We start from the raw sequence: 16,686 nt of genomic DNA on the forward strand, positions 1-16,686 counted from the left end.
GTTTATATCGGACAAAATAGAGCACAAAGAGATCCTGGTGTGATCAAAATATCAGACTGGCTTTGACTAAATTATAGACTACATTTTCCTGACCATTAAGACATGACCACATTAATCTTCTTATTTAATTCTACTTTGCCACTTATTTCAATAATTTAAGCTCAAGGCCCATCTAGGGTCTAAATAGTCCATCCAAGCAAATTGCAATAAGATTACAAAGAATAGATGCAGGATTTTATTAAAATCCAAATTTTAGACATAGGATACATTTAATAGACAATACTGCTTCTTTTGCTTTCATATCCTGAGACCAACGGGCCGGCATACCTGTAATTTTTTCCACCGTCGGTATGTCGACTCGCATACAGTTTTCACTGGCTCTGCTACCTGCGACTGGCAGATAGGAGCAATCTGGTAAGATGACCCTAGGGTGGAGTTTAGCTCTCTCATACTCGGTCTTACAAATGTCCATTTCTAATATCTCGCATTCATCCCGACATAGCTGCCTCCTCTGAGGGACTCCGTTGGGCAGCTTGTCGCACTGAGGGAACGCAAAGAAACAGAGCGAGGGAATGGCATAGTTTTGACACTCCTGAGTCAGATTATCGACGATAGCTAAGAATGCTGTAGTGAGTTGCTTTTCTAGCTCGCCCTGAGCTAGGAGACTGGTCATATAGATTGTGTTGTTCTTGAGGAAGTTAGCGCAGGTGCTCCCGAGATAGTTAAGACACATTCCTTCTTCAGATGGTCTGAAAAAGTACAAAGTAATAAATGTAAGGCAAAAATGTGAAATGGGTGAGCACATTTAACTTGAGAGCATCACTTGTAGTTTACTGAAATTATAAGGCATGAACTGACTTTAAAATGCAACATTTGACCTAATAATCAATGGTTGAATATTTAAGCTCTCATGCACTGCCATATTACATTGCATTACATTTTCATGCGCAGTCTTCATTATGAGATCTACCACCAGTAAATTGATACTGCTGCTCACTTAAATTGAACTTTGGCAACTAGAAATTAATGCTTCTTTCAAGTCCCCCCCCCCCCTCGGTATTCCTTTCTCAAAGTGAGTGGTCTGAAACATATGACCCAATATTTCAACATCACACCAAACCATCTAACACCCGACCAAGAAATATATACTGCTTGCTCACTTTGCTTTTAAATTGACTGAACGTTGCAAGCAAACTTAAAGTACCCATGCAGAATACTGTAGCTATGACTCCAAAAAAATTTGATCAAAAGAACACCAAAACACAGTACTTACATGGCATTGTCACCAGTGGGAACACTTGCCCCTGAAGAAAAAGAAAAATCCAAAGATTAAAATGATTATAATTTAATGGGCAAGACAAAATCTGTTTTTAAGTGTAATTTACAAGAGTTTGCATTATGAAGAACTTGCAAATGAGTTAGATGAGAATAGGACACATTAACACATTAGCACATTAATTCTGAACGGTGAATTTTGGAAGAAAGAGTGAGTGAATGAGTCCACTAAAGGTGAGTTGATGCATTTAAGGTATCTCCCGAATGGGTACATTTAAATAATGAGTTTGTTTAAAGAAAAGGCAGATCGAGTACTGTCCAAAACATATTACAGGAGAAAACAGAGTTCAAGGGAACATGATGGGTTAATTTTTATGGAAGCAGAGGCCAACAGGGACATAATTATAGTCGGTTATGTTTCCAACAGTTGAACATAAGGCTAGGAGACTTGTTTGAAAATTTAAGACACATAGTACAGGAACCTGATTGATAAAGCAATTGAGTATAAATACAATTTAAGAACCAGAACCTCAGAGAGTTCTCCAACATCCAGCATAGCAAGACTTCTTGTATGGAATAGTCACATAGATTTACTACATATGAAGCAATCTATATGTTCATTTAAAATGTGAAACCCTTGGCCAGGTATTGAAATCAACTTTCTATTCAATATAACTAGCAGATAATATATAGTAGTGGTCACAGATCAACATGCATTTTAATTACTCTGAGTTCATCATTTTATTCAATATATTTTTTTATATTTTTTTATTGTTATTATTATTATTTTCAACTTGCAAATACAGGAAACAAGCTCAATTAGAACTCAACCACTAGTAGGTTTAATAGTGAGAAACACTCTAGTAAAATATGAATCAATACTTTAGCTCTTATGCTGAGAAGTGACTACAACCTGTCAAGTTTAATGGCGATTTTTCAACTGTATTTTTTGTCAATATGACTTCTTTTTCATATGTGGTCTTGATATTATCCCCCAAACTGCTTTGTTTCTCTTGACTTTAATATATATCTGTCTATAAACGAGGTGGTCAATGTCACAACCGACTGGAAAACTGGAAAACTTGCATCGACAGATTTTACAAACTCAAAATCAAAATCAAAACTGTGTCTATGACAGAAAACTAAAATTGAAATCTGACTTGGAATAGAGCAATGTTTTATTTCTTTGCTTATTTTTCCCAGGTTTCAATCTTCATACTTACTAAATTTTGCAAAGATGATACCACTTGTTGACCTTTCACCCGCAGAGTTACTGCCCTTACATAGATAATAGCCAGTATCTATGGGATCCACATGACGGATCAAGAGACGTGATCCCCAGTCAAATGTCTTTGTGGACGTCCGCTTATCCATCCGGTCTGGCGTCATCTCCACTTCATTCTTGAACCATTTGTACTCTACCGTCGGATACCCGGTGATGCGACAGTGAAGGACCGCTTTATCCCCCGATTGGAGCTTGGTGGCATTGTTCATCTGCCTCTCTAAGATGATATACTCACGGCTATCAGAAACAAAGAACATAAACTCACATGGAATTGGGGTCTCTCATCACTTTTTAGCATCATCACATTTTTCATTTCACTTAAAAAACATATATTTTATTCACTTTCTTCAGCTGCCCCAAAACAAATAAAGACCAACAATTTTTTGTTTTCAATGTAGCTCTCTCCTTCTTATTTCCTATTCTGCTATTATTACCCAACTGATATTGTGGATGTAAGCAAACTTGAACTACTTTGCTCTCAATTCAGTTCCTGGGAGGTAAGAAGGATGACCTTATAGGGTACTTGTATCAGCTTACCAAGTTAATTGAATGCTTAACTTGTGATAACTTCCCTAAGGTACAGTATATATAAATATATTCTGTTAAATGCCAGAAACATGTTTTCAGTGTGTGTAGAAATATAAAAGTATGTGTATAATGAATTTATGAGAAACAAGGAACACCCTAGAGACTACTGTGGTAGTGAACTTGAGAATAATGAAAGTATACAAACATGTTACATGTCTGTGGCTCTATTGGAAGTATACTTTACATATCAAAATACTGCACATTTTCTCCCTTACATATGTTCATATGTGGAGTGTTAGCTCAGTGGTTAATGCCGGTGCCTTTCAATCATAAGGTCCCTGGTTCGAATCACTCCCAGATTAATGTATGTTGTCCAGTTACAGAGTTGTTGACAATTAACAATTCATAATCATGGACGTTAAATATGAATGTAAGAGACTGACTTGGGTCAGCTTGCAGCTTTGATAAGCCAATGAGGCTTCTTCGCGAGTTCCTGCTTGCAGAAGGATCTAAAATACATACATGTATACATATCAGAACTTGTAAGATCTTGCCAACAGCTTTTCTGGCTTCTACAAGTAAGCTGAATTATATCAGTGCAAACAACTCTTCAATGCATGAGAAATAATGTTGCCAACCACACCTCCATCTAAGTGTAACAAATCTGCCTCCTCCTCGATCCCCTCCCCCCCCCCCCCCTTCTCCCACCATCACCATTAATACCCATCTCTACTAATTTTACATGAAATGTTCTCACAGTATCCTGAGCATCTACCCTCCAGTTATAACGAGAAATTGCCTCTAAATATTAAAGAACTTAATTCAAGAATCATTTTTTTTATGTTGATGATCAAGAGTGTGAATTCCTTTATTATTTCATACAATTTGCATGTAGACACCGGTATGTTATTTGCGAGCAAACTAGCAAACACACAGACAGATAGACAGGCACACAGACAGACAGACAGACAGATAGGTACAGTAGATAGATAGATAAATCAACTGATTGACTGACCAAATGACCTTTTCATATGTCCACTGCACAAACATATGCATGGCATAAAAGGGACAAAGAAATCAATTAAAAAAAAAATGTCTACAGGTACTTACTTTGGAAGGTTGAATCGACTGAAAGATGAATCTGAAAATCAAAGAAAGGTAAAAATAATAGAATGCATTGAGGTGACCTACTGTAAATGGCAACTTATATTAGTTGAACTGCAATTATTGACACAGCAAAGGTTGTTATCACCAAATAGTTCTCTTTTTCATTTGAAATCAGCATATTTTTCATCCCGATGATGACCCCAGTGAGTTGCTAGATCTGTAAACCTGGTGATTACTGGTGGGAAACAAAATGGAAGACTGGAAGAAGGGGTGGGGGTGGGAAAGAGGCTAAGAGAAGGAGAGGGATAATTAAACCTGCTGCAGGCTTTATCCCATAGTGTACCACAACAAGGCTTATATTCTCTTCCCATCCCACTACCAAACCCCATCCCTTTACCTACCCCTCCCCACCACCCCTTTACCTACCCCTCCCCCAACAGCTGCGGAAGCCAATGCTGATCATCGTGCACTCCACATACCCACAGTTTTTTGCACACTGCAGTTTGACTCTGGCACCCAAGTCATTTGATCACCCTACTGTATTCATAGCAGTGAGATTCATCTCATCTTTTTCTAGCTCATTATAATACGATCATCATTTACATGACATAATGATAATTTAGAAAGTTCCAGATTGCTTTTTCCTTTCTTTCTTTCTTCCATATGGAAGTTCTATTCACCCTTAAGCTCTAGCATTTCATTAAAGATATGAAAACTCCCCCAGGGTGAGAGAAACAGCCGCATCATCAGAGACTTATCTTCCTGGGTTTAGTCTCCTATTTTACTAGATCAGAGATTGCATGCATCATACCACATCATCATTCCCAAGGAGATTTCCTATAATCCAAAACAAATTCTTAAGTATTGACTCTAGAGGAGAGACATCCACTCTTGGCAAATAAACCCATTTCCTTTTCCCCGTGACATCTAATCTCACCGATTCATCCTTGTTAACATTTAAAGGTCATATTTCTATAAAATACTTAAACTTTTACTGTGATAAGCAGCTTCTGTCTTATTATATCTCTAAGGGAATTGAAATTAATAGACTTGTAAAAGATGAAACACCTTTTCAAAGATCTTTTTTCTTTTTTTTTCCCTTCCCTCCTTACATTTCCTCTTCTCCTTTCATTACTAAAACAAAGCACAACAAACAGTAGCTGAGATTATTTGAACATATACCATTCTCACAAATGTAATTTGAGAATACTTTACATTAATGTTATATTATGCGATACAATCATACTTTGTGTGTTTACCTTTTAAAATGCTGCAAAAACAAAATAGCAGCATTCAAGCTTATGCAAAATATTAAGTTAAAAAATCAAGTGATGCATGTATGTATGACACCATCAATGATGGGTGCTGTATCAAGTGATGCATTTATGACACCATCAATGGGTGTTGCATCAACTATAATTATCAAAAGAACTCTGTATATTATATATTTATGACACCATCAATGGGTGTTGCATCAGGGTACCAAAAGCTGCAAGGCCCTGACCAATACCCACGTGAACAGCAGGCTTCCACAGAAACAAAGAAATATTAATAATAAATAATCGTTAAATTATAGTTCATGATTAACTCTTTAAGCACAGGTTCTTAGTCCGAAAGTGACACAGGGAAGAGAAAGTGGAATGAAAACAAAAGTGAAAACCCTGCATTATAACAATCAAAGCAATGAGGGCAGCAAAATCAAATACATATCGCTAAAATGAAAAAACATAATTGGGAGAGCTACACAGGGTAAGGTTGGTAACAGGGGAGTTGGAGGAGGGGGGGGGGGGGAAAGATGGGTGGGAGGAGTTTTGTTCTCAAAACAGCAAATCTACAATTTAAGTAAGCTTCAAAAGTCAGATAATTTCTCATTTTCTGAAAATTAAACAACAGCAAACAAAGGAAGTTAAATTTATGCATCAGATCTATACCCACATGGGAAATAGAAATCCAGTAGACTTAACCCAGATACAAAGCATTATGAAGTATACTCTTGTTTAAAAATTACAAATTTAATACCTACATTTAATATCTACAAGAATCGATCATTTAATACCCTAATTGACATTCCATTCTGCCCCACTTTTATTACCCTCTTTGTTAACTCTATTACGGTACTATATATATCACCCTGACTGAGGTTTTACAAATTTTTCAAATAAGACAGACAACTTGAACAACACTGCAAGCGAGCAGAAACACATGAAACCAATATCATCTCCTTTCTACTTTTCCCCTAGAAAGCTTGAACCTAAATTCTTTATCTATCCTCCAGGGAGGATTAAAGCTTGGGATCATTTCCTCTCTGTCAAAAATGTATTCACCCCATTTTCAATTCATATCTCCTTCCTTTTTTGTTTGTTCCTTCTTCTGTTTGTGGCTTTCTTCATTTTATACGCCTTACTTTTAAGGCTTAGCATAATTGACTTCTAACCAATGACAGGGTGAACTTAATTTTAATCTCAAAATAAAGTATCTTAAAACAATTCTATTGAAATGGCTTTAACAAATGACATGTCATTCTGATTCTATGATAACCTGTTTCCATTCAGTTAAATTATGTATGCAAGCGTAGTACATAGAGCTTTCAACCTATTTTTGACGTATTTTGTCACTCTCACAGTTACAGATAACGATGACTGATGTCGAGGTAGAAGTAAGTTATAACTGGAGCAGGAACCATGGTTCTTGCTTTGAAATGCATCAAATATGCAAAAATTTCAGCATTTAATTGTTCTGTATTTTTTCTACATTTTTATATCTTTTAAAGATATTCCAATGTTTATTACTGTGTGCTATTATTACCTCTGATAATAATGACTGCTTCTGGAGACATCCTGAAGATATGATCAGACCTCCCAAGAGTCTAAGCAACTATCCTTATTAGATTGATAACCTACTTGTAGGCCGCACTCATAAAATATTCATAAGTTCATAAGATCTAATCCAACTATGTCATTACAATTGACCACATTTTCCCCTCTTAAATATAATCAACAGGAGAGAGGACTCTAGTAGAATTCGGCTAGCTGGGACCAGTTTTGCATTGAGTTTGCTGGTAATTTGGGTATTTTGCCAAATGGAAATCTGCTATGCACAACAAGATGCATGAAATATTATAGTGAAGCTAGGGAGAAATTAATTAAAAAGAATTGTCTTGTAACCAAGTATGGTCTTTGGTTTTTTTTTTTTTTTTTTTTACAATTCATGCTTGTATGATGCTCAAATAACAGATTTGTCATCATAGGGGACAATCTTTGATCAAAAGCCTCTTTCAAAATCCATTTGGCTACTCCTATTATAGCAAAAAACATTACATCATTGCAGAAACTATTTTCCCAAAAGTTTGAAGTAGACCTTCATTGGTTTGCATAAATTTGCAAATAAAATCTTTTACTGAATTCAGTGACGGAGTCAGAATCATTCGATTTTTTAATAAAACATTGGGAATGTTGGTGTGCAGGTAATGGGGCCATGTAGGGAGGATGAAGGGATGCAATAATGTGGTTCTCATTAGGGTGTCCAATAGGGTGACCAATAAGGTATTCAATACATTTCTACCAGTTGAGCCTGATCAGAGTCAGACAACATATATATATCGGTTTCAGTGGAAGTTATGAAAGGCATCAATCACTTAGAGTTGGAATGTAAATCATAGATGGTATTCCACTCTGGTTCAGATGCATGCACATGTGTGGTATTATAAAAACATAACTTGTACATCATCAGTGACATTGGTGATAATGTTGATCACATGACACATTGACATGATCCTTGATGAATATTCGTCTAAACATAACCGCCAGTGTTTACTGCATACCTATCAATGTTCCCGGCATAATGGCAGCATTAGTCATAAACTTTGACGGCACCGATATCAAACATGGCCATTAAATTGTTAGCATATTAACCCATCTGTCATGGGAGACTCGAGTGAATAAATACCCCGCACTGTGATGGACATGTTGAACAAACAAACTATCAACCTTAATAGAGGGCGCTGTTCTGAAATACCCAGGAGATTTCAGACCACATAGCTGAGATGTCTAAATCATAAAGAGAGACTATATACAATGGCTCAAATTGGAGGGTATAAATTAAATATGTTAAAGGTATTGCCAGGCGGTACAATTAGAACTATAATTATCAAAAGAACTTGATCTGTATATTATATATTGCAATGATATTCACAATCATCCCTGACAGTGAAAAATCCTGATTATTTTCACAAATTAAACTCTGAAACCAAATTCTAATCTATAATTGATTCATGTTTTACCAAAGTTACACGGCATCCTAATTATAAACTGTTTGTAAATCTCATGTCTTTTTTTGCCTTTATCACCTTATACTTCAGTCCTAGAATTTCATCGTTTTAGCAGCTTGCTAAGAAATTGCAATTGCTTAACAAATCCACTAAATGAAATCACATTCCCACCTTTGCATTAATTACAGCACACATCAGTTACTTTATTGATTTTAATCTTTATGTTCTTCAGGTCTGCTGACAGAGAAATGCAAGGACATTTTTGAGCTCAGCTGAAAGCTTCCAGCTGAGGTGTAGCGATCATGCAATTCTGTCGAAAGTCTGTCACTTTTTGCCTACGTTTTTGAACGACTGCCAGTTCGTCAGTTTCCCTTTGATTTGGCTGAAATTTTTTGTCCAGTGGCTTGTGGGAGTAAAGATTTCATGCAATCATATTTATCAATTTGAAGGTCATTTGAGGTTATTTTCTGAAAATGTAAAAAATGTTACTCCTCCCAAAACCATTGTCCAAATATGCTGAGATGTTGTGGATATAATGTTTGAATGGTGGTGAACCAAAGTTGATCAGGTAAAAATGTTTGTTGTCATGTGAGGGCCCAAACAAGATATGCAATGATCACAGGATTTGTTTTTCAACTTTTTAGTATTCATGACCAGTATGCATTTTGGTGTGAGTAGCAAAAATGTGTTCCCATCTTAATAAATCCTGTCATATTTTTAAATAATACAACCCTTGGGAGACTGAGATCAAGTCAAATATTTACTTCTTTTTCAGTCTTCTTATGTAGTTCGTTGTCATCTCTGTAAGAGGACTTCTTGGCAGATTTGAAATTTAAACTTTTCAACAGTTTGTGTACATACGTGGAATACCACATGTAAGAATGACCAATATTGTTGGAGCCTATTCCTATATCTGTTCATTTTCTCTGTTGTAGTCGATTGTAAACAAGTTGCAGGTCGTTCGATCATTATTTATTATTCCATTATCGACCATATCAGAAACAGAGTATTGTGTATGAATTACAGAGAGATGTAATACTAGGGAGTGTGTAATTAACCCACACATACAGTATATGCTTGAAAAACAATGAAATTCTCAATTTCGAAAGAAAGAAGCAAATTGTATGGATTTGAGTATCGTTCTGGTAAATGTTGGTAGTCCACATGCCTTTAGTAAGCGATAACCCCCCCCCCCCTCCCCATAGAGTTGAACGATAAACTCACAGCGAAATGAAAAGATCCTATGATGTCCGTACTGTATATATAGTAACTGCTGAGCTCATCCATGAAATATGTTAAGTGTAATGTCATTGTAATGTTAAACATAAGCAATGTTAGCAAATGATTGGTAAAGTAGCTAGCTAGGTGCTTGAAACTAATCTACAAAGTCATTTATTTGGCCAATGTTATGGACATTAAGATTAGCTTACTTCCTTCATAAACAGATCTACTGTACAAACATATAACATAGATTACTGATAAAATATAGCTCATCTTCTGTTATATTCAAAGCCAAACACTATACAGAATGTGTTCCTTATCAATGACAGCTTCCATATTGTCTGATATATCACCCACTTGGAAACCCGTGGTAATCACAGGATACTTTAGCAACTTTGAATAAAACAGCCAAACCAATAGTAGGGGATTGATTAATGGCCTTGTGACAACCAGTGAACTCTGTTAAAACCATTCCATAAATCAATGGTATTTTAGACTCTTATTTTAGATAACATAAATTATCCATTATATTCAAGACTCTGGAAATACTGAACTAAGTAAAATTTACTACAAGGAGGAATTAGAAAATAGTACACTACTTGACCTTCATGTTTATAAAACCTGCAGTCAATAAGGGCTTTTGCAAAGTAAATTGTCATACAGTAAATGTACTTGTGTCTGCTAAATTTTAATGAGTTTATATTTTTTTTCCTCTACTTTTTCTTGTTGTTTGCAAGAGCAAATAACTGTTTTGACCAGACAGGATATTCAGCTCAACAAAAGAGTGCCAAACATTCCTCTAACCAACTGTTCAGTTAGTGCTTCAGTTGCCCAGACAAATCTCTTTGCACTAACACTTTCTTCTTCCCTTAAAGAATTGTTGAGCTCCAAAACAATAGTATGTTTATAAATAAGTGTGAATGACTTGTTACACACATTTGAATCCTTTTAATCCAAAAATTGTGTCCAATTGTTTTTGGTTTTTTCTAAAGTTCAAACATTTGCAATTGATCACAAAGCTCCCATTCAAGAAACCCTCATACTTGTATTCACCATACATATATCATTATTTAAATTTTCCAATTTTCATTTGACTAGTTTTTACCACTCTGAAGAAATATGTGGGTGGTGAAATGTTGATATCTGAATGTGTTCATTAATGACTGCCTCCTGCAATCAACTTTCATATATTTTTTTATTTATCCTCAAAGAAGTTGACTTATAGTTAAGGTAATGATCTAATTTGCCACAGGGTTTTTAGGATTGAGTAACGTTCAAATTTTTGCAAAATTAACTCAAGGAGTTTAAATATACAGTAGTGAAAAACTCACCTCCACTGAGCAAACAAGTTATTTCCATGGTTTACAGGCCCTTTCCAATATCACTCCTCTCCCCCCCCCCCCCCCCATTATTATTATTGATTTCCATCATGTATTGGTTAACTTTTGACACAGGTTCATATTAAGGTTTTCTTCCCATCACTCAAAATGTCATCTTCAACAAGGAAAACAAATTTTAAGTGATCTTGTCAGAAATAATTGATGTTAATGACAGTATTCTGAAACTAACAGCACAGTAAAACATTGAGGGCTTTTGTTACAGCTGTAAGCAGAATCCGGGAGTGCAATAAGTCAAGATGATTTTGAATTTACTGTACAATCATTCATCCTTATGAATAAACATCTAGGTTATAAAGCTATGAAACTTGATCATAGCTATCAATCAATTAATGTCAAGAGCAAGCTAGGAGTCTTTATTAGATACATTGGGATGACAACTCTATGTCATTATGATGAAAGAATCAATCCATGTCCTGCATGAAGCAACTTAAAGAGGTACTTGTATTCCATCATCTAGTTGAGGTTAACTATTTCATAAATTACATGGGCAGGATAAAATAAAACACACAACAACCCACCCATACCATCAAAAGTTAGTGGTATTATATATTCTAGATGGAAGAGGAATTTAAGACGATGACCCAAAAGTAAGGGTCACTTGACAGAAGATCTCTTGAGTTTGAAGTAGGTTTGAGAAAAAATAATTTCAAAGTGTTGAAAAAAAAAAGTTTGGGGGGGGGGGAGGTTGAAATTCAGTTAATGAATGGAAGTGATGGGATCATCATCATGACAATTGTTTTGATAAAACAATACATAGAGTGAGAGATGATGAACACTCATTAATTGTTCATGTTAAGTTGGACTTATAAAGCGTCTTGCAACCTTTGTATTAATAACCTGGTATCATCTAATGAATATTCATCACATGACAAAATCTTAGTACCTAAATAAATCAGTGAGGCTTAATATAAGGGTATCAAAACTGTATCTTAATGAAAATGCATTTCCGTGAACCAAAAAAATTGCATTTAATTCACATATATCCTTTACAAACATAAACATGCCTGTGGATATTTCCAGCAGAGTGTGGATTAATTCATGAGTGATTCTAGGCTTGATCGGTTGCAATCATAGTCGTGGGAGTTTACGTAGGTTCGGTTACAATGGTAAAACGTTATGACGATCGAATGCAAGCTGTTCTTTAATAAAAAGACAACCCACCAAAGATAATTCCCTTTGAAAACAAACACCACTCTATAGACTGAATTTTACGACTATAATGACAGATAAATTTTACTTGAATTTTCATTTTATTAAGAATTACCATTAGCCAAGTAAATTGGGCGTGCTTAGCATGGAAGAGGCCTTTAAAGGAGTGAGATTTGCCTGTGGTCATCAAGGGCTATTATCACTGGTCATGCATCATATGACATCATCACACATGCCAAAGAGCTTTCAGACTTGGCAAAGCTCTTTATCATCCTAATTGATAAAACTACTCCTCTGGTTCTTAATTTTTTTGGCTTCTGATATTTGGAAATGGATTGAGAAATGAGGTGTTAGAATGGAAAGTGTATCAACAGTCTGGTTTGAGTAGATAAATCTTATAATCTGACATTACTTGCCCCTTTCAAGCTTCTGGCAGTGGCAGTGTTTATATTTAAATTTCTCAATTTCATTGGAAGGCACATTCCTCACAGTAGGGTACGGGTCTAAACAACAGAAATGCTATTAATCTTCCAGTTTTTGTTGTTTGTGGGGAAAAATTAGAGTATAGAGTTTTTACACTCTGATGAGTCACAGGGACAACGTTTTCAGTATTGTCACGACCAATGTATATGTATGATATTCAATTAATGGCTTCATTTCCTACAAAAGCAAGTGAAAATTTTCTGGTCATGTTTTAGGACTATTTGATTTGTCTAGTGAATATAAATTTGAATTTAAACTGTAGTGATATGCTCATAGAAGCAATTCTTCTACATTCCTACTAATTCATGTGTTATTATCACAGACGATGACAGGGATAGGAAGGAGGAGGGGGCTTGCTAAATATTTCAAAAGTTTGAAGTTTCAAAATGACAAACAATCTTTAGTACCTACAGTAGTAAGAAAGAACAATGAAACAACCTAATTATTGACTTAAAACATCTGGCTGTCTAAATGAATTATGTGTAGTAGGATTACAAGTACACTCACTCATAATCACTTGTTAAATGTGTGTTACTTATTCCAATTGCAATTATTTCAACAAGAAGGCCATTTAGCTTACAGCAACACAATTTTATAGGTGTACATAAAGAAAATGGTATTGTATTTATAGCCACAGTGTGTGTGTCAAGACTATAACATGGGCAGAAAAACTAATTAAGACATTATATGACATGTACTAAACATCTGCACAAAGACACGTTCTAGAGCCACTTTCCGACATTCCTATTTTGCACAATTTCGACAGCAGGAGCTGAAATAACAATCCATTGCTTTGAGGGTTTTCTTTTTCTACTGAAGATGATGGTATTCTTTTATCATCTCAATACCATAATTTCTAAAGAAGACAGCCACAACTATAAATTTAAGTTGCCTCTCAGCAGTAGAGTACTAAATATGTCCCAATGTTACTACTGCCAGTATGAAAACACTATCAACATAACAAATGAAGAGAATTATCATGCAGCAGCTGGTCATCATCTAAAACAAAAGAGGAGAATATTTTAGGAACAAGCTGTCTACCCTTTGCCACAGAGGAGCTCTTGGGAAAAGGCCACCAAGATTTCAAAATTCATGTTTCCATAGATGACACAGATATCATTGATGACAGTTTGTTAAACCTTTAGGGAAGATGCCTACCCCTCCCCCCCCCCACTCCCTCTGGAGTATGACTACCCCCATAGCAGGAAAGTCATTCACTTTTTCCTAATCAGTGCTCTTCTTCTTTGCACATGTTATATAAACATAGCTCGTTTATACATTATACATTATACATTAAATATACATTATAACATTTACAGATATAAGGTTCACTGACCCTGGCCAAGAGGAGACAGACTGTTTTTTTTTAGCCCACTTTACTGATGATAATCATAACATACAAATTTAAGGAGCACCATACAGGAATGTTGCACAAATGCAACACAATACATGATTTAAGTTGGAAGTTTACCTTCTTGCATCAAGGCCTGCTGACATACAACAATTAACACCTGGTCATTGGTAGTACTTGTCACACCCATTACACCCAAGTGTGTGCAATTCAAACAACGTCACCCCCTCCCCCTCCCCCCGGGAACTGCGGTTAGCTTACATCTACGCCTGCCCAGTACCTTGGGGGTAAACCCATAGGGTGCCTTCACAATTGCAGTGCATACAATAATGCAACCCACAAATATGGGTACATGACATAGATATCAACAATAAACACCAAAACACACTTTAAGAATACAAAGACAACAATACCAACCTGTCTGATCCAGTATGGGTAAGCAGGAGTTCTCTCCTTCAGTACCAGGGGCTGGTAGATCAGTACACACGGGCAGTACCTCCCCTAGTTCATCCGCGTTACTGTCCACATACTCGTAAAGCTCCGAACAGATATCAGTCTCGAGGGCGGTGCAGTCATCCTGACAGAGGCGATGGGTCACAACGTTTGGGATTTCTTGGCAGAGTGGGAACGCCGTAAGGCAGATGGACGGAATGATATTACGAAGGCATGCGGGAGAGACGTTATCCATGGTCTGGATACGGGACACAGACTCTTCCAGTTCGCTCTCGATGGTGTCTTGGTCCCTTTCACCGTCGACGTACACATTCGAATCCTCAAAGTAATCTCGACAGAGGGTACCATGGTACCTCTCACATTGTGGGGATGGACTGCTCAACTGGTAATCACTGTAGATAAAAGAAATTTGTAAAAATAAGAAAGAGATACAGTAAGTAGCTATGAGCTTCTATCTAATGTTTTGACATTCAATACCATTGTACTTTGTTGATCATACATCATTTTAGTCTTACAACATACAAGTTTATCTTTTCTTGATAACAATAATTTAGTTGGTGTGTTGAAGCATAACTTCAACTTTTGTAGCCACTTGTTATGGAATATTACCAAGTAACTTGTCCTACACCCACCCATCCCTCCCCCCTACACACCCTAAATTTTTTAATGCACCTTTTAAGTTAACTGTAACAACACTTCTAGTCGGTTTGCTTGCATACACCCTGAATATAAGTTATAAGACACTGGATTTCTGAGATGGTCTGACCATTCTTGCCTTCACATTTCATGATATGATATATCACGACACATGTATCTCAGTTCCACTAATTTTGTACGTCACTGTTTCAAGTTCTGATTGGAAACATTACAAGAACCCGACCAAAATAAAATTAGTCTTTCAGTTAATACTCAAAGGAAAAAAGGCTGAAATGATATCTGTTGATAATTACCTGAAACTCTCTCTGGATATAGGATCTGTCAAGAAACAGAGAAAAGGATCGTATAAAGTAATTGAAATAAATCTGAACATTATTTTTGAAGAATGAATGATGAGTATCCTTCATGAATAGAATATATATAGTAATATTCTTGCTTAGATACTTGATTTGATTTCATCAACTTTTCACTGTACATAGTGAGTAGATAAATAGTAAACTCCCAAAGCAATGTAGCTATTAGCTTGACTCAGTCAACTTTCATTTCAAATAATAATGAACTTAACTCACATCCAAAAATCTACAAAACTACTAATTTGACATGTTGTTTACACCACCATCGGCAAACTATGGGGCTCGACCCAAAATTAGGTGGCCAAATGTTTTCAGTGGGGGTGTAGATCTGGAATTTCTTTTAGGCATGATAAATAGTATCTACTTTTTTGATCTCGATGACAAATTATCCAACTAGTATTTTTTTCTTTTATGCATCCCTAGTCCCCACTAAGCTTCAAGTATTCTGAGCATTGATTCTGAGGGGTGTGGTCTGGTGGATCATGGCTCAGTCCTCATGGAAGATACTAGGTCATGGACAACTGGCTCATACTGTTATGAAAAGTGTCTGTATAACAAAATATTCAGGATCGAATTAATGGCCTCAAACTTAAAAGCGTTCTTTTGATGACCAAACAGTCATCTAAGAATGATGTCTAGCTAAGTAGCTGCACTTCCAATTAATTACTTTGTTAAGTCTGGTAAAATTGTTGACTAAATTGTCATGAAAAGGCTGGTCGTTTTAATGACAAAAAGGTTTAGTTTTTGGATAACAATGCTTGTTATTCAACTGAAATCTGATACAATATAGATTTGCATTAATGTTTAACTTGAAAGAGAGAGCGCAATAATTGAAACAACTTCATACTTCCTCAAATACATGCCTAAATTAACATAATTAACATATCTAGACAACTGTTCTTTGCCAAAGTACTGCAACAATGGTGGATTGGGGAGATACTAAACTCATTTGAGACATACCAGCAGGACATAAAATGTGTGTGGGAGCACATAATGGAGTTTGCCTATCTCATGCAATCAGTAGCAGAACAAATACCAAACTGACATATAGATGAATTGGCATCAATTTTGTTTGTCAAAGGGAGAGAATTATTATCAAAAGTTCAACAATAGCTGTCTGATAATCCTGGAATCATATCAAACCCCTGTTATTTCTG

General features: G+C 35.9%; 1 protein-coding gene across 4 annotated transcripts in view; it reads right to left on the reverse strand.

The window, feature by feature from the left end:
• Nucleotides 1–16,686, reverse strand: part of LOC139982454 (inactive tyrosine-protein kinase transmembrane receptor ROR1-like) — a 102,562-nt gene that overhangs the window by 10,603 nt on the left and 75,273 nt on the right. For all 4 annotated transcript variants that reach the window (XM_071995348.1, XM_071995362.1, XM_071995357.1 and 1 more), the window contains 6 exons: nt 15,470–15,494; nt 14,484–14,911; nt 4,199–4,229; nt 2,499–2,797; nt 1,274–1,304; nt 328–749 (listed from right to left, as the gene is read on the reverse strand). In XM_071995348.1, coding sequence (XP_071851449.1) covers nt 328–749; nt 1,274–1,304; nt 2,499–2,797; nt 4,199–4,229; nt 14,484–14,911; nt 15,470–15,494 — 1,236 coding nt within the window. The remainder of the gene's footprint in view (nt 1–327; nt 750–1,273; nt 1,305–2,498; nt 2,798–4,198; nt 4,230–14,483; nt 14,912–15,469; nt 15,495–16,686) is intronic.

Source organism: Apostichopus japonicus, chromosome 2 (assembly GCF_037975245.1).
Source record: "Apostichopus japonicus isolate 1M-3 chromosome 2, ASM3797524v1, whole genome shotgun sequence".
Lineage (NCBI taxonomy): Eukaryota > Metazoa > Echinodermata > Holothuroidea > Aspidochirotida > Stichopodidae > Apostichopus > Apostichopus japonicus.